The 22,580-nt window shown below is 42.6% G+C and overlaps 1 protein-coding gene across 5 annotated transcripts in view; it reads left to right on the top strand.

The window, feature by feature from the left end:
- Window positions 1-20,288, top strand: part of LOC125885275 (CREB3 regulatory factor-like) — a 54,155-nt gene extending 33,867 nt beyond the window's left edge. For all 5 annotated transcript variants that reach the window (XM_049570822.1, XM_049570820.1, XM_049570824.1 and 2 more), the window contains 3 exons: window positions 3,318-3,391; window positions 9,839-9,967; window positions 12,192-20,288. In XM_049570822.1, the coding sequence (XP_049426779.1) occupies window positions 3,318-3,391; window positions 9,839-9,967; window positions 12,192-12,307 (319 nt within the window). In that variant the 3' untranslated portion in view covers window positions 12,308-20,288. The remainder of the gene's footprint in view (window positions 1-3,317; window positions 3,392-9,838; window positions 9,968-12,191) is intronic.
- Window positions 20,289-22,580: the final 2,292 nt, after the last annotated feature.

Genomic DNA, 22,580 nt, shown 5'->3' with positions numbered 1-22,580 from the left:
CTCTGTGTGTCTAAACCATAGGTCTAAACGCTCGCAGCTGGCTGGCAGAACAGCCCAACATTCGCCAAAAATCTGTCAGTGTAAAAGGGGCTAATATATCTGAGCCTTCTCTTTCACTATGATCTGCAAACGAATGATGATTATGTCAATCCAGACTCTTGAAATGAGTTAAATAATCGATTTTATCAGCAGATTCCCTGTCTGTTTACAAAAGTTGCTTGAAGACATACATCTTCCGCAAGTACTTGCTCACCTAAAATGTGCAATCAATGGCTCGATAACTTCTCTAGCTCCTTATCAAAAAAAAAGAAAAAAAGAAAGAAACAGAAACACTTAAGCGCCTGCAGCCCTGCTGCATTTGTGTCAGGTGCTTCTACTTGATCAACTGTGGCTTCAATTAAACCCACAGGCTTTATGAAAAAAATGGACGTAGCCACGGTGAAGTCACCCATTGGATTTTGCTCTCCCATTTTGAAGCCTCAAATCGAGCATTTTTGCCATCCCCATCTTGTGTTTTTGGAGGGTGGTGTTAACCCTAACACTGGCTGCTAGCTTGGTTAGCGTCCACCTATGCATTTACAGTCTATGATTAGCAAAAAAACACATTAAAACAAAATCTTCTTACCAAAAAAACTGATATCCAACTTCTTAGAGGGACTTTTAGTTCAACCAAACACTGAACAAGACTTTGTAGGCGACCAAAACGTCGTTATTAAAGCAGGATTTATACATCTGCGTCGAATCAACCTATGCTGTAGCCTGATGTGCACCTTTCCAGAAATGGAACTACACGTGGCGGCGACGCAGACCTCCTGTCTACTTTTGTAAGCTGAAAACCACATCCCTTAAACAAAGCTTTTCTTTACTTTAATTGCTCAGAAACAATAAATTGTGAAGACAATAAAGCCTCCACAGTATAGCATTTTAAGTCTTGTGTGTGATTTAAACTGGTTACATATGAGCAGACGACAACTCTGTTGGTTAGTCGCTAGGCTAATTTATACAGTGTAAAATGCCATAAGCTTGTGCTAATAACGTTAGCATGTTGTATTTGTTTGGAAAACGTGTTTAGTATCAGTGAACCTTGTGAGCTGTAATAGAGCAGAATTGTGTGACATTACCTTTGTTAAATGTTGCTGTTGTCCCTGATTTTATATGAGCAGAGGAAATCTGCGCTCGTCGCTAGGCTAATTTATACAATGTAAAATGCAGTAGACTTGTGCTAATAACATTAGCATGTTGTATATGTTTGGAAAACGTGTTTAGTGTAAGACAGTTGTTTTGTCAGTGAAGCTTGTGAGTTGTAAAGGAGCCAAATTTTGTGACATTATCTTTGTTAAATGTTGCTGTTGTCCCTGGCTTTGTATGAGTAGCCGCTAGGCTAATTTATACAATGTAAAATGCCATAGGCTTGTGCTAAAAACCATTAGCATGTTGTATTTGTGGGGAAAACGTGTCCAGCAGAAGACAAGTGCTTTGTCTGTGAATGCTGCGAGTTATAGTGAAGCTGATTTGTGTACTTGTAATTGAAAATGTCTCTATTAAGCCATTTTTAATGTGTAGAGCTGAAGCACAAGTGTTAATCTGCCTTAACTCATGTAACTGATAAGTGACAGCCGGGGCTACGCCTGTACCTGAAACAAGGTCTGTGCCATAGTTTCATTACCTAACAAGCATTGTCAATAGACGGCACCCACCTGTCACTCAAAGCGGCCAAGCCGGTAATTACGCATAACTTTAAGCCTTAAATGAGACACCACCTATATTAAGAATTCCAATATGTTATCTCCATGGCCGAGGAAAGTTCAGTCAGTATTTGTGAGCATGAACTACTCTCTCTCTCAAAGCCAGAAACCACAGAAGTAAGTCTCAAATATAGTGTGAAATATGCAGCGGCTCCATAGACGATGAATGGGAGCCTGATTTTGTGGACCTGCAGAATGCTTGTTTTCCTTTATATACCCGGAGAAGTTTAATTCTGTCGCAGTGTTCTCAGTTCTGAAACAGAAATTGTACCCATATACTCATGAAGGAGAAGTGAATCTGGTGACAGCTTTTGCATCTTTGATGACATGCTAATGCATTTTGGCGCTGTTGCCTACAGTCATGACAGTGCTGAACTTTGATGGAACATACACTCCAAAAAATCAATATGTTCTGTATATTATCTAAATGCATACCACCCTGCTCTGCTCCACATATCTCACAGTCATGCTGCTAATACAGCAAATAAGCATGTCCCCCCCAAAATTTTGGAGTATTCCTTTGAAGTTAATGAATCAACTGTTTGTCAGAGAGCTCCCAGCTGAACCGTCAAATAGCTTGTTTTATAACTTCCTCCCTGCAACATTGTCCACATCACAGTGACACTGCTGCAGGCCTTCTGAGTCATTCTTTCCCTGCAGGCTCATTTACCTCTCATCATGTGATTGGTTGCTTGGTTTGATCTCAAAAATAGGTAAAGCCTCAAGTTTGGATACACTTCCAAGTATATTAAACCACAGCGGCCATTTTCCAAACCCTTCAAAGTACCAGAAGCTTTTAATTTGGGGAATATGTCCTTCCTACCTTCCAGGCAGCCACTGGTTTCGACTCATTCAGCACGCCAATTAAATCAATTTGCAGCTGTAGGTGAGCCATCACAATGAACAGCAGGACTCTTTTGGATTTTGCATTGAGAGCAGGGAATGTTTCAGCTAGACTCTATGTTGATGGTGTGTTCAGGGGCTTGTGGGAAACCCATTTTGGAACTTGTAATGATTTGAAGCAGCTTAATTGCTGTATTGTCGTCCACATCCTTCCCAAACCAGCAGGGACTATGGTACAAATTAGAAATTTACAGGAGAAAAACCCACCGTTTCAACGTGCAGAGAAACACAGAGGGAGCATTCAGTCCAACAGCACTGGCCTGCAATTCTTTTGTTTCCTTAAGTTTCGTTTAGCTGACTCACAGCCGCAAGAAAAGAGAAATTCTCTGCACACTGCAGAGAATAGTCCCCATGAGACACATGAATATTTAACATGCATTGATTGATTCATTCTCTGCTGCCTATTTTCAACACCAAATACTCTGAAACCAAACCGGCCGCATCCCTTCAGAGTCGTTGTGTCAAATGGAAGCAGAGGAGAGGAGGGATGAGGGAGGTTTCCAGTCAATCTCCCTCACAGTTTGGAAATAAATCCTCCACTCATTGCTCTCCAGCTGCTCTCAGTGTGAACCGGCAGAGATAGTAACAGGACCACGTGGAGAACGGGAATACGAGAACCGAGTCTCCCGTTCCAGAGATTGACGGTGTTCTCTCTTCCTCTGCTTCCAGGGCCTGCCGGCTGAAGAAGAAGGCCCAGCACGAAGCCAACAAGATCAAGCTGTGGGGGCTCAACCAGGAGTATGGTCAGTACTGCAGATTTGACACATACCACACATGTAACTTTGATTATTTTCATGTTTTAACTCCAGCTGAGGGACTTACATTCTTCAGGATCAGGTTCATCGGGTTTTCACATACAAGGAATCAGGGAACCTTGGTGTTTCGGTGCATAACAATAGATATAGTAGGAGGAAATTTTAAAAAAAGAAAAGAAAAGTTTTGCAAGTGCTGCAAAAGCCAAGATACATGAATACAGAATAGAAAAATAATGCACTAAAAATATGAAACAATACTATGAAAATATATCTGGAAAAAGAGTTGTACCATTTTTTAAAATATATTTACAATTTGATATCTTTATTTACCTGGTTTAGATCAAATTGAATAAGATTTATTGATGAAAAGTTGAAGGTAAAAAGTTTTTCACCTGACAGTGAGGGTTCATAAAATATTTCTAAGCTTACGATTCATTGGCATCACTCTAAAGTCACTCTCATTTTTAAACAGGAATTGTGCAAATTTGCAGGAAAGCCCAATCAGTCTTCTTTCAGCATTGGCAGTATATAAACAAAATCGGGGAGTGCAGCAAAATGCTGCCTACCTACTTTTGTTTATACAGAATGCACCTTTTTTTGGGGCAATGGGGGGCGTGAGCAAGAAACAAAACGTGTAGCTCAGCGTGTGACGTAAACAGTGACGTGAGAGGGAAGCCGCGGCTGGTCAGTCCTTCGGCGATTCTCTCATAAGTCGGCTCGTTCTTCACCGTCCCCGTCCTCTGGTGGTCAGTGGCCTCTTCGTTTGCGAGGACAAGGAGGGTGCGCAATTCCTTGTCTCCTCAGTTGCTCATCTTTACAGTGTCTGTCAGGTTTGTGTTTCCCTCTTGCTACTAGCTGCTCGCTAATTCCTGCTATCAGCTGTTTCCTGTTTATCCACCGCCAGTGGCTCGCACGTGCGGCATCATCAACAGCCCCTCCCATTGCGGAAGGGCGCCTCGGTCTGTTTAAACTAAAAGGGTTCCACCAATATGTCTACCCTACGAGGCGGAAAATTGGGCACCTCGGATCAACTCGCCAATCTGCCTCTGTGTGTATAAACGCTCGCAGCTGGCCGGCAAAACGGCCCAACATTCACCGAAAATCTGGCAGTGTAAAAGGGGCTAGAATCTGTTGACCTTTTTACGGCCGACGTTATTTCACTAGCTGGAGGCAAAACCTGCCTCTCCCCCGCAGGGCTGTAGGCTACATAGGAGTGTTAAAATGTGTTTGTCTTGTTGTGTTATTGGGAGCCAGAATAGAAGGAGTCATGGCTCAAAACCAGCCGCCACTGCCCGTCAACAAAAACAAAGGCAACTATGGTTAAATGTGATAAGACCAAAGGACTGGACGGAGGCCATCATCAAAAATGCTCACATGTGCAGCGCACACTTCATATCAGGTTAGGGAAAAGGTATTTCCTGTTGTAGGGATGAATAACGTTATGTGTATTAAGGGTTATTATGTCCACCTCATCAGAAACGGGAGGCATTAAGAGGAATATTGGATTTCTCCTTTATGCTAACATTTTAGCGCATTAGCTAACGTTAGCTTTGATAACAAAAGAAACCAGAGGAAACCTCCAAGTGTCGTCCTGACGGATGTGAGAAACATAGAAAATCTAACCTATTCCGAAAATTTCAATGACAGACCAAAGTTTCAGACTCAGTGTGCAAACATAACTGACACGTGTCACAACGTGAAGTCGTGTTTATTTTTTGATGTGCAGACTTATTGTCCAAAGGCCTTTACACCGAAGAGACAGCAGCATTTGCAGAACAGGCATTGGGAACTGTCACAGGCTAGAATTTGTGAAGCCTGGAAACAGAGCCAAGATGGAGTGCAGAAGTCTAGTTTTCTCTCAGACCGCGTGAATTACAGTGTGCTCAAAGTTTATTTTGGGGATTTTTGCCCAATGACAGAAAAAGTCCCCCACCCTAGCTTTAAGTGATATTTCAAATGCAAGATCTTTACTTGTAACACAGTGTTTTTACACTGTGGTATTACTTCTCTACTTAAGCCAAGGATCTGAGTGGCCTTCATACTGCCACTAAATATTGTGATACTCTGCAGTACTACACACTTTATTGGTACCCTTATCAATGTTGTCAGTGTCTGCTGTGATTCCCACCCAGCCTGACAGCCCTGTTTGTCTCTACTTGTTTTTCCACAAGGTTTTCTGTTTGTCCTCACACTGTGCTGCTCTCATCTCTGAATACATACATCATGTTTGATCAATGACTGAATCATGCAGATCCTGATGCATCGTCTCATTATTGATTTAGTTACTAGATGACTCTGTAAACAGTAGCCTCGCTCATTAAATATTTGACCTTTGCTGTGTGAGGCAGCGCTTCTGCTCTCTTTCCCTCAAGGTTGATGGTATTTTTCAAAATTGTGTTATAATTTCTCCCGACGTTAGCAGAGGTGCTCTTTATTTCAGGCACCACCGCATGCCTCCAGTATCATATTCTGATAGTGAGGAGAGCGGCTCTGTGGGAGGAGAGTATTTGTTTTTTTTCCTCTTACTGTGTGAATTTGTCTAAATTTTAGAAGTAACCTTGTGTTCAGCTGCAGAAATTGGACTGCGTGTTGGAAATCAAGGTGTTTTCAGCAGGAGTGTAGCCGTGCTAATGGCTTCTCCAGTGGAGGAGTCCAAGTTTACATAATGTTTAATTGACTGAAATTATTTTACACACAGCAGCAGTTACAATCATTGAAGATAAAATCGCTACAAAGCCAAGTGGCTCGTTTCCACTGAGGTCCTCCGACATATAACAACTAACACGTATCACAGTTCCAGAGTGGTAAAGATAACATGTTCCAGCCTCTCTTTATAATAAGAACAAAATGCAAATCAAGCTATAAATTACTGAGAAACCATCTTTTCAAGGCCACTCTGAAGACGCCCTGTTTAAGAAATCATGTTACTGCAGAAAGCTGATAGTAACAAGATAATCAACACTTCTACTCTGCCAAATGTGTCAGCCCGGTCCTGCCTGCCTCCTCCTCCTCCTCCTCCTCCTCCTCCTCCTCCTCCTCTTCCTCGTCTGGTTTGGTCCGACCTCTTTGAATGTAACTCTGACCAGCATCCAGCTTCCTTTGTCTCTTTTTTTTTTCTCCTCACATTTTTTAACATTCCAGTCATTCCTGATCCTGGACCGGCACTTCATTGCGAAGGCTTTAGTTGTGGCTCCCGCAAATTTGTGTCCCACTGGCAGGAAGCCAAAACACACACAGGGCTTAACCTCACACATCCCCTCGCTTCCTCTTTCCCTCCTCTCCCTCCTGTGACTCTTTCTTTCCCTTTTTGTTCATTCTCTCTCATGCGCTTGCTGGCTCTGTCCTTTCTCTCTCCATCACTGTAATTTGCATCTATACAAAACACACTCTACATGCCTAGCAGCAGATTCAACACGAAACTTCAAACAAGTAGGACTTTGGTGCCATGCCAATGCCGGGAAGCCTCCTGACTTCAGTTACAGTGTGTGATGTGGAGTTGGAGGGTTTGAGACCCACTGCGGTCCCTCGCCCACACACAGACTCCCTGCTGAGACAAGCGTTGGACAAAAGAGGAATGAGATCTATATGACACTGACAGGAGGGGTGTCATGGCGCCATCAGGTCACATGAACCCACAGGGGGAGGGAGCCAAAATAACAGAAGGGACTGATGATTATGATCATCACACATTCACACCTGGAAGCCCCAGTCTGATCTGTTGGCTGCTGAGCAGCTTCACTGGGGCAGCTGGGGGTTAATTGCTCAGTGGCAGTAATGAGGGAGGGACAGTCACTGATATTTCACTTTCATCACCGAAATCCATCAAGCCCACTCTCCAGACCTTTAGGCCACCCCTGCCCTTACTTCACCTTCACTGCTCTTAGTTTTAGCTTTACTTTCTTTTTCTTTCACTTTCCATTTTGCTCTTTTAATCCTTCAAAACCTGAGTACATCAGCTTGATTTCTTTCAAAAACATGGGAGGAAAGTGATGAGCAACTTAACAAGAAATGATCCAAATTTTTCAAGAAATTAGTAAAAAGGAAATGACCTGAAAAAAAGAGCTAAAAATTAAGAAATATATATACATATATATATATTCTGTAACACACTGTAAATATGTAATTCTGATAATCATACATATAGTTTCTAGACATTTTTACTGTTTCATGTTTTTGAATATTCTTTCTTTCTCTTTAAAACTAATTTTCAGGTTGTTGTTTTTTGTCACCTTTAACTATTTTTTTGCAATTTGCTTGTTGGCTTTTTTCCCATATTTTTGAAGAGAATTAAATCTATTTGCTCAGGTTTCAAAGGTTTACAAATGTGTGAAATGCGTCTGAATGCAGCACATGAAAAACTGAAGCTGATTTAGATTTTGAATGGTTAAACCGTCTTCTTTTGTCCCTTTTGCTCTTTTAACCCTATGAAAACTTAGCAAATTGGCTTATTGCTTTCAAAAACATATGGAGAAAGTGATGAGCAACTTAACAGGAAATGAAGAATGAAGAAAGAAAGGGAATTCCTGGTTAAATTAAGGGTAGATAATATAAAATACCTGAAAATATATAGACCTGAAAAAAGTACTAAGATTAAGAAACATATCCATATATTCTGTGACATTTTTAAATATATAATTCTAATATTCATAAACATAGTTGCTAGACATTTTTCCTTTTAAAAAAAAAATAATTTCTAATATTCTCTCTCTCTTTAAACCTAATTTTCAGGTTGTTTTCTTATCACCTTTCAATCAATTTGCTCATTACCTTTTTATAACCTCATATTTGAAGAGAATTAAATCTATTTGCTCAGGTTTCAAAGGTTTAAGGCAGGAGAGCTTTATTTGTTTTACACGTCATGCACCAGGGCTATTCAAAGTGCTTTACAGAGCAATACAATTTAAAACATAATAAAAGACACAGATTTACAATAAAAAAAAGTAAAGAGGAAAAATATATAAAAGGTAAAATGAATTGCTAAATGACTCCAAGAGGTGCAGGGATAAAAAGATTATATGAATGATTTAAAATTGAGTTTAAAATGAGGTTGCAGTCATTACAGGGTGAAGCAGGCAGTGTAAAAAAGAAAAGTTTTCAGCTTTGGCTTTGAGTCGGGGCTGTCTCACAACATCTGGACAGTTATTCCAGGTTTGTGCTGCATGAAAACAAAACGCTGAAGGTTCATATGTCACAAGCATGTCAGAGATATATTTGGGCGCTGAGCCACAGAGTGATTTATAAACAAGCAGCAGGATTTTGAAATCAGTTCGCTGAGTGACAGGTAGCCAGTGTAATGATTTTATAACTACAGTAGTGAGGTCATATTTTCTAGTATCTGTCAGGACCTGAGCAGCAGTGTTTGAAAAGGTCTATGAACAGATGGCTGCTGAAATATAACCTACTGGAAATAAAGGTGTGGTTGAGCCTTGCAAATTCTTGCTTTGACGTTATTCCTCTGACTATAGCAGTGTTTTTAGATGGTAGCAGGCAGATGATGTTATGGATTTGATGCAGCTGTGGAAATTTAAATCTGAGCCCAAGATAACACCAAGGTCTCTTGCGCAACTCTTGGTTATAAGACAGAGGGCCTCAAGGTGAGAGTTAACGCTCTGTCTTTCTCTCCGCGGCCCATAAAAGTGTGATAAAACTGAGACTGATCCAGGTTTCAAAAGGTTAAAACAATGTCCTCTTTCATCCCATGATTCACCAGTTTTTGTTTTATTTTTTTTTGAAATGTGCTCTTAATTTTGGAGAAACCAAATGTGTATCAAACCTCAGTAATTTTTGAGTCCTGGCCGAAATGTGTCCCAAACACTGGGTATTGAAAGTTGTCAAATACCAGCAGTTGGCTCTGAAGTCTTTGTCAAATATTATTAATTTATTCTTTGATGTCACAGTGCCTGATTTAAATCATGATTTTGATTATTTTACTATATTTCACTTTGGCAAATATCTTGTACGGCTCTGTGTTAAGAGGACGAGGTGTTGGCCCTGATAGTGAATAGTGTCATTTAACAACCTGCCTCCCTGTGGCCTCTAGTTTTAAATGTGCAGTATATGTAGTGTATACGCTGCAGGCTCGAACTCTCACTACATTCATACACTTGTGGCTGTGGCTACCATACAAGGTGCCACCTGCTCATCAGTTAACCATTCACATGCACTCACACAGCAATTTGGGGGCAATCTGGGGTTCAGCATCTTGCCCATGGTTACTTTGACATGAGGACTGGAGGAGCAGGGAAACTAACTAATTAGTGGACGACCCGCTCTACCGTCTGAGCCACAGCCGCCCCAGTCAGCGATGTTATTACAGATGTTATATGTTGACTTTCGGCTGCAGAGCACCTGCTTCATCAGGCATCAGCACCCGCAGTGCTGATTTAGTCTTTCTAGGTGACTGTAATGGTTTGTATTTTGTTTTCCGTTGCACAGAGAACCTGTTGGGAGCTCTGCTGCGGATCAAGGAGGTGATTCGACTGCGGGTGGAGAGCAGCGAGGAGGAGGACACGGACGAGCGAGGGATGACCCAACGGCTGGAAGACATCCTCCGAGAGTCCAGCGGTGAGAAACACAACTACAAACAACACCCCATATCTAAAAAAATCAAAATACATACATTTTATCCTGTGGTGTAATAAATACAAAGATCCCCTAAATAGCTGGTGTATTGCTGGTAGAACTGTGGGTGTGCAGCTCCATGCTAACATGTTAGCATGTAAATGTTCTCCAGTTACAAGCAGTGGGCTTTATTTTATTCAACAGTGAAAATAGAAGCTTGAAATGAGTATTAAGTAAATTTCAATACCTGTGACTGTTGCACTGATGCACATTAACTAGTTTCTGACTGAACTCTTTAAGTTAAATTTCTTGTCTTCACTGTGTTCAGTCCACTTAACTGCAGTTAACATGTTTATCACCAAAGAGTCGTAAATGGGACTCATATTTTACAGTTTACAACAACGAAAGCAACATTACAATCACTACAACGTGTTTTTATGCCTCCGCACTGGTGATAGCCATGGCTGGGGACATTCATGTTGTCCGTGTGTCTGTGCATCCAGCCTATTCTCGAGAATGCGATGTTTCAGAAATGCCGTGAGGGAATTTCTTCAACTGTAGGACTCAACGATGAACTGATTAGATTTTGGTGTTCAACAGAGGGAATCGCCTTGTTGTTGACAAATACTTCTGGGTAGAAAACCAGCAGAGTTTAGCTATATCACATTTTTCACGTCACTATATCACCATGTAGACTAATCTGATGTTTGTAAAGTCTATAAACACAATGATTGAACAAACATTACTATTTCTGTGTGCACGTTTTGTAATTAATTACATGGTTATCGTAAATTGGCTGGGCTAACCGTTAGCTGTTAGCCGTTAGCGGTGTCTGTAATAACTCAGTAACTGAGTGAAAAAAATATTTTTTCCAGCAGATGTCTTAGTTACAACATGATTGAGCTAACTGAAGTAGTTTCATGTCGTATCCGACAACGGGAGGCGTTTAACAGATGACGTCCTGATGTTAGCTTTGCTGCTGCTGTTAGCTGTCCCTCTCAGCTGCAGCCACTGATACTGCAGTGATTTCCCAAAACTGAATAAATACCACACATAGCAACACAAAACTGCTTTGCTAGCTCAATCATGTTGTAACTAAGATATCCGCTGGAAAAATATTTTTTTCACGGACCATTTATTGAGTTACTGAGTTATTACAGACACCGCTAACGGCTAACAGTTGCCCAGCTAATCTACGATACCCATGTTATTAAGTACAAAACGTGCACACAGAAATCTTAACGTTTGTTCAATCATTGTGTTTATAGACTTTACAACAAACATCAGGTTAGTCTAAACGGTGATATAGTGACATGAAAAATGTGATATATATATATATATATATATATATATATATAGCTAAACTCTGCTGGTTTTCTACCCGGAAGTATTTGTAAACAACACGGCGACTCCCTCTATAGTCAGAGGTCAAGGTCACTGTGATCTCGTCTGTCTCATTCTTGTGAACGCAGTATCTCAAGAACCTCAACACCTTGGGGGGATTTCTTCAAATTTGGCACAAATGGGGGCGTCGGTGGCTTAGTGGATAGAGCAGGCGCCCCATGTATAAGGCTGTTAACGCAGCAGCACGGGTTCGAGTCTAGCCTGTGGCCCTTTGCTGCATGTCATCCCCTCTCCCTCTCCCCCTTTCACACTTAGCTGTCTGTCCTGTCTGTTAAAGGCAAAATGCCCCCCAAAAATCTTTAATGGAAAAAAAACAATAATAATTTGGCACAAACATCCACTTCAAGAATGAACTGATTACAATTTGGTGGTCAAAGTTCAGCGGTAACCGTGACCTCACAAAACATTTTTAACTATGACAAAATTTCATGTGAATGTATAATAGGATGACGTGATGACATTTTATATCCAAAAGGTCAAAGGTTGACCTCAGTGACATTATAACGTTATGCGAAAATACTTTTTTGGTCGTAATTCAGTGCCATAACAGGGACAGAACACTGGTGACATTAATCTTGGGTGCCCACCTCAAAGATCGTATGTGCTGCCAGGTTGATAACGTGTGTGAAGCATCCCTGTTTTCAGACATGGATGTAAACTGTAACTGTAACTGGTTTGAGGAGGCGTACAACCACGAGGCGGCAATTCTAGTTTAGGTTTTGATATCTGTAGTTGTTTCATAAAACATGAAATATTCTGCCTCAATTATCTTTTAAGGGCTCTCTCCGTCACACTCTCTAATTTATTTCCATGACAACTGCAGGTCCTTTAGTTGCTGGGCGGACCAAAGACTTTGTACAGAGGATTTTGGCGGCCAGCGCCGGCGGTCAGAACCAGCGCAAAGAGCCCCTGCAGGGAGGTGATGAGGCGGCAGGTTAAACTCCCCCAGCATCCCCTTCTCCTCTTCCTCCTCCCTCCTCCACGCCTTCCCCTTCCACCAACCAAGCAACCTGACCCGACCAAGCTTCTTCACACCGCCTCCACTCTCACGATGTACACATTCGAGTAAGAGTTAAGAGATGAAGAGGTGGAGATACTGGGGAAGAAGAAGAGGAGGAAGGAGTAGCCTAAACAAAGCGGGAGTAAATTGCCACCCTCCTCCCGCTCCTCTCCTGTTGGCCCTCCAAAACAGCAGCCGTCTTCACCGCTCTGTCTCTGCAGGCTGCACCACAACCACCACCAGGCCAGAGCTGCTGCTGCTGCTGCTGCTGACGTCTCTGTATTCTGTGTTCTGTGTGTGTGTCTGTGTGCGTGTGCGTGTGTGTGTACGGTGTGTAACATACTGTATGAGTGTATAGTGTTCCTCTCTCCCTCTGTGTGCTGTATTTGTATCCCAGTGTGCCTATGAATAGACATTGCACTGTTTTGTAGATGGTCGTAGTTGTCGGCAGGGGGCCGGTAGTGAGGCGAGGGCGAGGGGGCATCTGAGGATAGAGGAAGTGCTAAAATAAGGAAGTGGGAGGAGCGCAGGCCTGGAAGACAAAGAAGCGGGTGTGCGCTTTTTTTGTTTTTTTGGCCAGGCTCCTATAGAAGCACTGCATACCATTTGGATTGCATCGGCATCTGAAATGTCAGTAACAAGTGACGGAGTCCAGAGTCCTGATGCCAGACCAGCTGTTAATGGAAACAACAGCGTGTTTGTTGTGGAAAAGTCCTTGGAGCTTTAAAAACCCCCTCAAACCCCTCCTTCTTTAACTCCCCTTCACCCCATCAAAACGTAAGCAAAGTTAAAAACGAAAGAGAAAACTGCACCTTAATTCAAACTGACCAAAGATACTGCTGAACCACTCAGACACCAAAACCTCTCACTGCTTCAGATGCTGCCAACCATCAACACATCGTTTTGTTTTGGAAAGTGAGGGACTGAAATATTTTGATTGTTGTCATGTTTACCCGCATGCATCCTCAGAGGATGACGTTACTGAACTTTTAATTCCCTTCACCTAAATGCACTACTATCATGGACCTGGGAAGCCGTGGTGTGACAGACAGGAAATGACTGACAGTTTGTTCTTTCGTCAGCCTTTTAGCTCTGCAGCCTGGTGCTCCTTTAGCTTATCTGCAGTGGCTTTATTTTTACCCACAAAAGGGAAGTGTCCTCAATGCCTTCCCCAAGCCCTCTCCTCAACCCCTGACCTGATTATGTAGCGCACCTTCCTGAATTGCAATGACAAATAGAGAAAAACACTTGTAGATCTAGAAAGCAAATAATTTTTTTTTTTAATTATTATTATGATTTTGTTGTTACCTGGCAATGCCACAGCCCACACAGTGGGTGTCAGTCGTGAGAGTTTTGAATTCTGCCTTTCTTCTGTGGTCTTTGCTGAAGCTGTAGACCAACCTGTCCAAGGTCTCTAAATGTTGTTGGACATAAAAAAAGTCAAGGACCCTTTGAATTGCACTGTGGTAAGAGCAACTAAGCACCTTCGAAGAGGGCTTCAGATCCTCCAAAAGAGAAAAAAAAGACTCTTGGCACCTTTTGTCTAAAGACAGATATTGATTGAGAGGCTTGTCGTGGGCGCTCGGCGCTTTGTGACCGACTAGTCTCAGTTTGTTTCAGTTTGGTGCTACTGTATGGTGAAAAAAATTTTAAAAAGCAATGCAAACCTGAGCGGAGGCATCAGGCAGTAACTGCTGACTGGGTTTTGGCCTGCGAGCATGTACTGTTGTAATAGGCAGTTTGTTTGCATAATGACGCCTTTCTGAAGTGCCTGGAGCTTAAAGCCACAGGGACCTGTGTTATTATGCCTGATCTTAAACCCTATTACAAGGTAAAACGTAACCCATGACTACTGCTCCCAGCTTGGCCTCACTTGACTTGGAAGAAAAAAAAACCCTGCAGGCCTGTGTTGGGTCCGATCACGTATTTAGCCAAAAAAAGTCAACCAAAATATTTTCCTTTTCAGATTCAAACCTATACATGGAAACAGTAGCTTGCACCGGTTTCTGTGAACACCAACTCTGGAAAATATAAGTAGAGGAGTGGCTGTTTGCTAAGCAATCCCCTTTTGTTTTTCAACCTTGACGAGCTCACATCTGGGCTGCGTTCCAAAGCTGCTGCTCTATAACACGCTGTTCTCCTCCTATGGAAACTCCATTTCCTGTCTCAACTAGAAGGGGAACAGTGAACCTTAAACTCTTCACCTCCTAGAGGTCTCACTCGTGGTCATTTTGAAAAGCTGTGGACACAAGAGTTCAGGGCAGTTTGCCTTGCTCCTGTTTAAGTTTCTGTATCCTTTGAAATTCTGGAAAAAGTTGCTCATGGTTGCATGAGTATAGAACTGTACTGTAAACAGAGGATTCCTGTCATTCAGCTGGAAAGGTTTTATCGTGCTGGTGAGCAGAGCTTTTAAAGCTCTGATGCTTAAGACAGATAGTCTGATGCAGCAGCAGGAGGCTCTGATGTCACTGAGGCTTCTTAAGCATCACCACAGAAACCTGGTCTGGGTTTCATGTGATTATTTTCCAGTAAAAAAAAAAAAAGACAAGGTCAAGAAAACTCTCAGCCTGTTTGGTTAAAGGTGCTCTCTGCACTCTTGCTCTCAAGGCTTGGGAAGCTGGCAACGCTGCCAGCAGTCACAGGATCCCATGCTGGCTGCAGCTTCCTTCACATGCCCTCGCGCTACAACAAACAATAAGAGAGGAAACGGCAGAAAACAACTGTACACATCAGTAATGTTTAAACTGTTCCCATCTGCCACGTTGAAGGAGCATGGGTTCTTTGAGTTTAAGAGGGATTTCACTTTGCATGCATAAGTTTGTCCTGATGTTTTCCTTCCTCCAAAGTGGTGTTATTTAACACAAAACACCATCTGCTGCGTACATTCATCTATATGCCAAAAACTGAACTGAGGAGAAAACTGTTGTTACACAGTGAATTCCTGCCACAGATCCAAACGACAAACAAGACATGACGCCGGATTTTACTCAACTCGTGAGCTCGTGTAAGGGCTTAGATCGATACTGTAGCATTATTCCTCTTTAGAGAAAGACTTTTTGTATCATGGAATATCCCTTTAACTGTAAAGCTTTAACGGGGAGTGGCCAGTTTTTGGCAAGGCCACTTGCTCTCGGCTCACATTCCTGACTGACTTTCCCAGAAAGTTTCTGTTTATGTATACCTGGAAGCAGGAGGCAGATATGTGAGGGGGGAAACTGGAATGACCCAGAGATGTCTGCTGGTTGGTCACGTCTCTGTAGCTGCATTCACGGGGGGGAGGGGGGGTCATTACAGGGTGAGCTCAGCCCAGGTCAACCAAGGAACTGCTGGGATTTAAAGAATACAGAACTGATGCTCTCAGCTCACAAATTTAGCCAAATCTAACCTAGTATGGACAATGACTTTGCAAAAACTGGATGATTCTTATCCGAGTCACTTCCTCGTTTGGTGTCGCCGTCTGCCAGAGACAGAGAGAAGTAAACAGTCCTGAAACTCACTGGCTTTTTCTGAGAAAGAGAAAGCATTTCTGTCCTCATAGGGAAAGCTGGACCCAGCTTGGCTGTTTTGGGGGGACAGTGGCAGCTTGAAACCCTTCAGGCAAATATCTAAGTTCTTTCAGTGTCCAGTGTTGAAGTGCGTAAAGAAATCTGTTTTTAATGCTTTAACTTAAGTCTGGTAGCATTTGGCTGTGAGCCACGACCTCTGTGGAGTTACCTACCCCTTATATGGAGGATGTACTTTCCTCTATTTATAAGAAGTCGAATAATTGAATGCCCCCCAGTGTCCACTTAACATGGCTGCATTGTCTAACGGCTGCAGGACATGACCCACTGCCACTGTAGCAAATGTGCCAATGCTCAACAATGTTATGTTAGTGTGGTAAATAGCTACAGCCAGTGGTCAGTTAGCTTAGCATAAAGACTGGAAAAGGCGTTTTCTGTCCATTCCTAGGAATGTTGCGCAGTGGCGCATGAAGCTAAAAACGCTTTGTTTCCGTGGTATAATATTACCCAGATCTTCCACATTATGGGGCCCATGGAGCAAGCAGGCTAGAGACTCAATGACCACCGACTGTGGCCGAGCAGCTAACTTCGGCCCGTTGAGCAGCTAACGTCTGTTTTAGTACTCTGCTAATTTGAATGGGGATAAGATGAATGCAGCTCTTCTAGACTTTCGAAATGATATCAGACTGAATGGATCAAATTCTGATAGGTAAACGAGTCATTTCGCAAGGGTTGGGCCCCATGGCATCACGTGATGGACCCAGAAGATGTAATTCCACTTTTGGCCACTGTTTAAAATTGGCTTCAAAGCCCGGCAATGTTCCTGGGGGCTTGGGGAAAAAAAGCTCACCGGGCTCAGTCTGAAGATAGAAGAAAATCCATCTACCAGCACCTCTGAAGCTCTGTGTAACATGCTTATTGATCATTTTGGAGCGTTTTGGGCGGGACTTTTTCTTGGCGAGGCACATTGACTTCCTTTAGTTTCTGCTGGTTGCCTGGCAACCTTACAGTGATGACAAGATGCCAGAAAGTCACTGCACCCAGCCCAAGTCCCCAGGAACAGTGCCCAGCTTCGAAGCCAATTCTACACAGTGGCCAAACTTGGAATTACAATTTCAGGGTCTGTCACATCCATTTGGCTCAAAAAGACTTTTTGCCATAGACTTGCATTGTGAAAGAGACATCTGTAGATCAGTGTGTACATTTTTTCAAGTGTCACAACCCCACAGTATGACTCGTTTTGCTATCAGAATTTGATTTACTCAGTCCGAGAACATTTTAAAAGTCAGGAAGTGCCGCACGATTTAATCATTTTATCTCTATTCAAGTTAGCCGCTTGGCCAGTGTCAATCGCTCGTGCGCCTGTTATATGGGCTCCATAGTGCAGGAGATTTAGGTACTTCTATACCGTGAAAATCAGACCTGGCTGTGGGATTGTTGAGCTTTAGAGGCTAGCTGTTTCCCCCTGTTTTCAGTCCTTATGTTCAGCTAAATTAACCGTCTCATGAAGGTAGTTTCTTTCGCAATGCAAGGGAGTGAATTGACGAGTCTCTCAAAATGTGGAACTGTTCCTTTAATGAAACACTTTCATTTCTTACTGGCTATTTATTTATGGCACTATTTCTCTTAAGTGTCTGAAGTAGAAGAAGGAATACATTTTTTCCTTAAGCTAATATAAATTATTAACAAAATACTGATACAAACATAAGAAAACGCAACATGCTGTAATACCGTACCTCCATAAAGTGTGACCACACTGACTGTCACTTTTTGGACTTTTGAACTGTGGCAGAGACGTGACAGAGCTGTGGTGCAACCGGAAGGTGATGCAGCCGTATCCAGTCGACATCTGGGGGTCAGTCAGACATCACAAATTTGGATTAAACAACATTTTTGATAATTAATTAGTCATTCAGGTCATTTAAAAAACAAACCATTAGCTGTTTCCAGCTCCTGTTATATAAGGATCCTCTACAATTCTCTGTTCTATGTAATTATGACTTGAACATCTTTTGGTGCTGAACCAAAACAAGCAGTTTAAAACCCTTAACTTGGGCTCTCAGAACTTATAATGGGCATTTTTTAAGACAAAACAGTCAGTAGATAAACTGAATTTTGGTTGCACCCTCATTGGCTGGAAAGGGTTTAAGCAGCTTCCTGCCTTGCAAAGAGGCATTTCCCTCCATTTGTGCCAGAGCTGGTATGCTTGGGTTAAGATATCCAAAGTCTAAAATAGTCCCTGCCTGGAAAACACCAAGTTGAGTTGAGTAAGGAGAAGCAGAAGCAGCGTTGGAGTGACGAGGAAAGGGAGAAGCTGTTGGCCTCCCCCCTTTACCACCTTTAATGTGAGCGCCGTGTGGTTTAAGGCCAGGCGTTCAGGACTGGTGGGCCGGCGGGCTGAATAGACCCATCAGTAAGCCTACACTGGTGGGACGCTGCTGACCTCCGGGTGCCCGTCCCCACTCTGCCCCAGTGCTCACATTGTCGGAGACACTCGGGCTTCTCCAGTTTCAAAGGCGACGGGCCTCAGGGCAGAGGAGGCCGGGGGAAACAGCACTTAGCCGGGGCCTCGGAATAGTTTAACTGAAACCTCTTAATCCCCGCCGCCTCCACCCCCCTGTCACACTCTGACAGCTGCAGAGGAGAAGGAGGAATCGCTGCTGCTTGCCGCTGCAGCTTGCATCTTGATGCCCCCGTCTCCTTTGTCACTGACCTGGAAACCTCCATCTGGGAAGAAGCCAGATGAGGTAATGTGTCAGTTTAGACCCACTGGTCCACATTGAGTTCTCTTATCAGTGAAGCTGAGGTGTTGGATGCTGGCTGAGGCCAGCTCCAGTTTGTGCCTCTCATGTTTCATCACTACACTGAAGTCACAGAGCAGACAATCTGTTTTTTATGAAATAAAAATCTCTGGCGAGCTTTCAAAAATCCATAAGGTCGTTTAAAGACCCTGGAAATCCTGTTTCCTTAATCTTATATGAGCAATGAGATCCTGCATGTGCTCACAGTTTTCTGCCAAAGTTGAAACAGTTTGGGTTGTTTTACATGAGATTCTTTTGTATTTATGACTTGTTGGATCGGTGTTGGAAAAAAGCATAATTTAGACAAACAAATCTGATCATGGAAGTTTTTCAAATGTCATTCAAAAGTTCCAACTTGGGAAACAGATCAAAAAATGTGGTGGACAGAACGCTGTTCCAATCAAAGTAGACAAAAGAATTGTTGATGGTTTGAATACCCTCAAATACCTTCCATTTTAAGGGAGTGATTGACCTAAATTAAAATAGATTATAATGTTTTTTAATCCTTAGACCCTTGCAATAAAGTCGCACACAAAGTTTTAAAAGATGTATTACATTGCTGCTCTTTGTGACTGCTTTAAATTCAGGCAGCCAGACATTGTAGTGTTAAGGCCCAGACACACCAAACCAACATGAAAGAACTCGTGCATTGCCTCATGTTGCCTGTTCTGTGGCCCAAAAATTTGCAACAAACACACCACAAAGACTACAGCTGACAGCCAACTAGCGCATATGTTCTGTGGCGCGTGAGATGAAATGACCCTCCATACCTGCAGGCGGTGGTAGTGTGTAATCGTCACTTAAAAAGGGAAACTGGAAGACTGACAAGATGGATTCAGATGCGAGTTAGCACATTAGTAACACAACCCAGTGTTGACAGAACAAAGCATATTTATCGCACACCAGCAAACATTAACACAACCACAAATGAGTCGTTTCTGCTAAAGAGCTCGATGGCTGACAAAAATAATCTCACCTAATATACCAAGGTTGTTGTGATCTCATGACCTCTTGACTCAACTGCCAATCAGACTGATTTCATTCACCAACATGCTCTGCCTCCGACTCAGCATGCTGAATTGGCTGTAAAATGCCGACAAGGGCCAACATTGTGGGACACACTGCTAAAACTAGGGCGACAGATGCTTAGCAACAGGCTGACATTGACCAACAGCCGACCATCTGCTGGGTGTGTCGGGGGAAAATATGCTCATATGCTTTCTTGCTGAGAATTAGATGAGAAGATAGATAGCAACCTCATATGTGTCCGTTAAATATGAAGCTACAGGTTAGCTTAGCTTAGCATTAAGACTGGAAACTGGAAGAAACAGCTAGCCGCGCTCTGTCCGAAGGTGACAGAATCCACCAACCAGCACCTCTAAGGCCCAGTCCACATGTACATGGGTATATCTGACAAAGAAGCTTTTTCACCTTTCGTCCACTCGTCACCTGCGCTTTACATCACTGGAAACACACCTATTGTACAACTGCGTGCAGGGTGAAGAACTCTATTGACAGTGTTGACGTGCAGGAGAAACAGGTTTTGGCTCGTGATGTCAGAGTGAGCACCAATTCCTCCTTTGTGAGGCGTCAAATGAGGTGACGTTTTGTGCTATTGTGTGACCAAAATAGTGCTGGCTCTCACCTCGCAAACGGGACCTCATGCATGTTTACACATATACTCTTCCACTGTATATTTAAGTTTCAGAATGTGCTGTGATGCACTATTGCAGCCAAGTAGCCTTCTAGGAATAGTTTTTTCTGGCTTCTGATTGGCTAACGTCTTCTTCATCCTTGAATGATTGGGTTTAGCATGATCTTGTGTGTTTGCGTTTTCATCTGCACAGAGATTTTTTTAAACTGCTTATGTGAACGGGATATTTTTAATTAAAACATGGAGGAAAAGACGCAGTTTTCACAAATACTCTTGTACGCGTGGACTCGTCCTAAAGCTCACTAGTTAACATGTTATATCTCATTAAATTCGAACAAGACTGAACTCATGACTCTTATCTACGGACGCATATATACATGGATGGATTACTGAATGGGCCTACCAGGCACAGGCCCAGGAGCACAAATCGTCAAGGGTCCCGTGGCCGTCACCTGCACAATGTCCCTCAAATTAACTCATACAGACCAGGAAGAGACTTAAAATGGCCACAAAAAGATGCAAATGAACTGCAAAGAGACACAAAACGACTACAACAAGATGCATAACCACCTTAAGGTCTGTGAATCTTGCTCCTAATCAGGATAGGTGGTGGGGCCTTTTGCATATCTGTGCCCAGAGGCCCATTGCCTCATGATCCGCCCATGCAAATATATTTATATATATTCCATGTTGGTATTCATGTAGCAGTCTGTTCTGTGTGGTGCTAGCATCCCCGGGTGAACCGCGGGTGGTGAAAGGTTTACAGCCCTCGTTGCTTTCTGAAATATCGCCAGAGATTTAAAACACAGATGCTCGTCCCTGTAAGTCAAATATAATGATGATAAATGAGAGGCAGCTGAGACGCACCTTGTGGCTTTAACCAAAACCAAGTCAGTCGTTTCTGTCGGGATCGGAGGCCGGTTGCGGATGTGAGGACGAATGAAACCCCCACAAGGCCTCGTTGGAAATGAAATGATACCTTGGTATCCCAGGAACGCATCCTGTGGAGAGAATAAAGACTGAATAATCACATCCCTGCTGGTTCTTTAATCCACCTCAAAACACGTTGAGCGATGAGGAGGAAAGGAGAATCAAGAGACGAGCAAACATTCCACAATGCCATGTCATATAATGTACAGCAACCCTTACTTCTCTTCTTCCCTTTTCCGTCTGTCTTTCTGTAACTCAGTAATCACAATACTACAGTAATACTTCGGACCTGTTAACACATTAACACATCTTTATGTACAACTCCTTCGTCAGTAAGTAACCTTTAAGAAAATAGTACAAAAAAAAACAAAAAAAAAATACAAGAAGTGCCGTACAAATAGAAGCCTAATATTTTTTGTTTTGGTTTTGTGTGAGTGTACTGTACACCTGTATAATGTATATTTTAATATTTATATGCAGCTGTTGTATTAAAAGTATATTTTTAAAATAAAAATGGGGTCTGTGTTCCTTTAATGTGTCAGTTCAGATAATATGAAGCACTTGCTGAAGCTATTTCTTTGACGTAATGATTCCTGCATTGAAGGTAAAACTAAAAATCAGCCCTTATCCTCTGATTAAATGTTCGACTTGCTAATTGGAATTTTATTCAGGTGTGAACTGTGAGGCAGTGAGGTGACAGCGTGATCAATTTAAGGTGTTGCTTTTTTTCTTCGGTTCATTTACATCTTGCAGGATTTGCATTTCACACTGTGGGATCATCAGTTCATGAATGCTGCACAGCACCACCAGCAGGTCACACACAGCCACTGCCTCAGTTATGAAAGTAGCTTTTTACATAACTTCATCCTGAAGGAATGAAAGCAAAGATGGGCCCTGTGTAAGTTTTGGCGTGCTCTGGCAATGATTGTTTTACAGCCTGGCAGGATCCAACTCACAACCAGTCTCCTCCTTCAGTTTGCCGGGCAGTGTCAGCCCTCAGTGTTGTCTTACAGGAGAGAAACTGTTAGGGACAAGCTTCAACACATGTCCAATCTAAGGTCTTGACCCTGAACTGAACTAACTAAGCCCAATTTAAAGCATCAGTACCCCCAAATAAATCCAAATTTGTGTTTTTCACTTACCTTTAATTTTCTCAAACTGTGCATAAAGGCTTTGTTTAATTATGTGTCCGTGCTGATGACAGCCGAGGCCGGGGTCACTATGTTTTCAGGCTGTCGTTCTGTCCATCCATCCCATTCCAGTGGCCGCACTATCTCAAGAGTGCCTTGTGGGATTTATTCAATCAAGCACAAACATCTGCTTG

The sequence above is a fragment of the Epinephelus fuscoguttatus genome, linkage group LG3 (genome assembly GCF_011397635.1).
Source record: "Epinephelus fuscoguttatus linkage group LG3, E.fuscoguttatus.final_Chr_v1".
Lineage (NCBI taxonomy): Eukaryota > Metazoa > Chordata > Actinopteri > Perciformes > Serranidae > Epinephelus > Epinephelus fuscoguttatus.
This window is presented reverse-complemented; position numbering and strand designations above follow the sequence as displayed.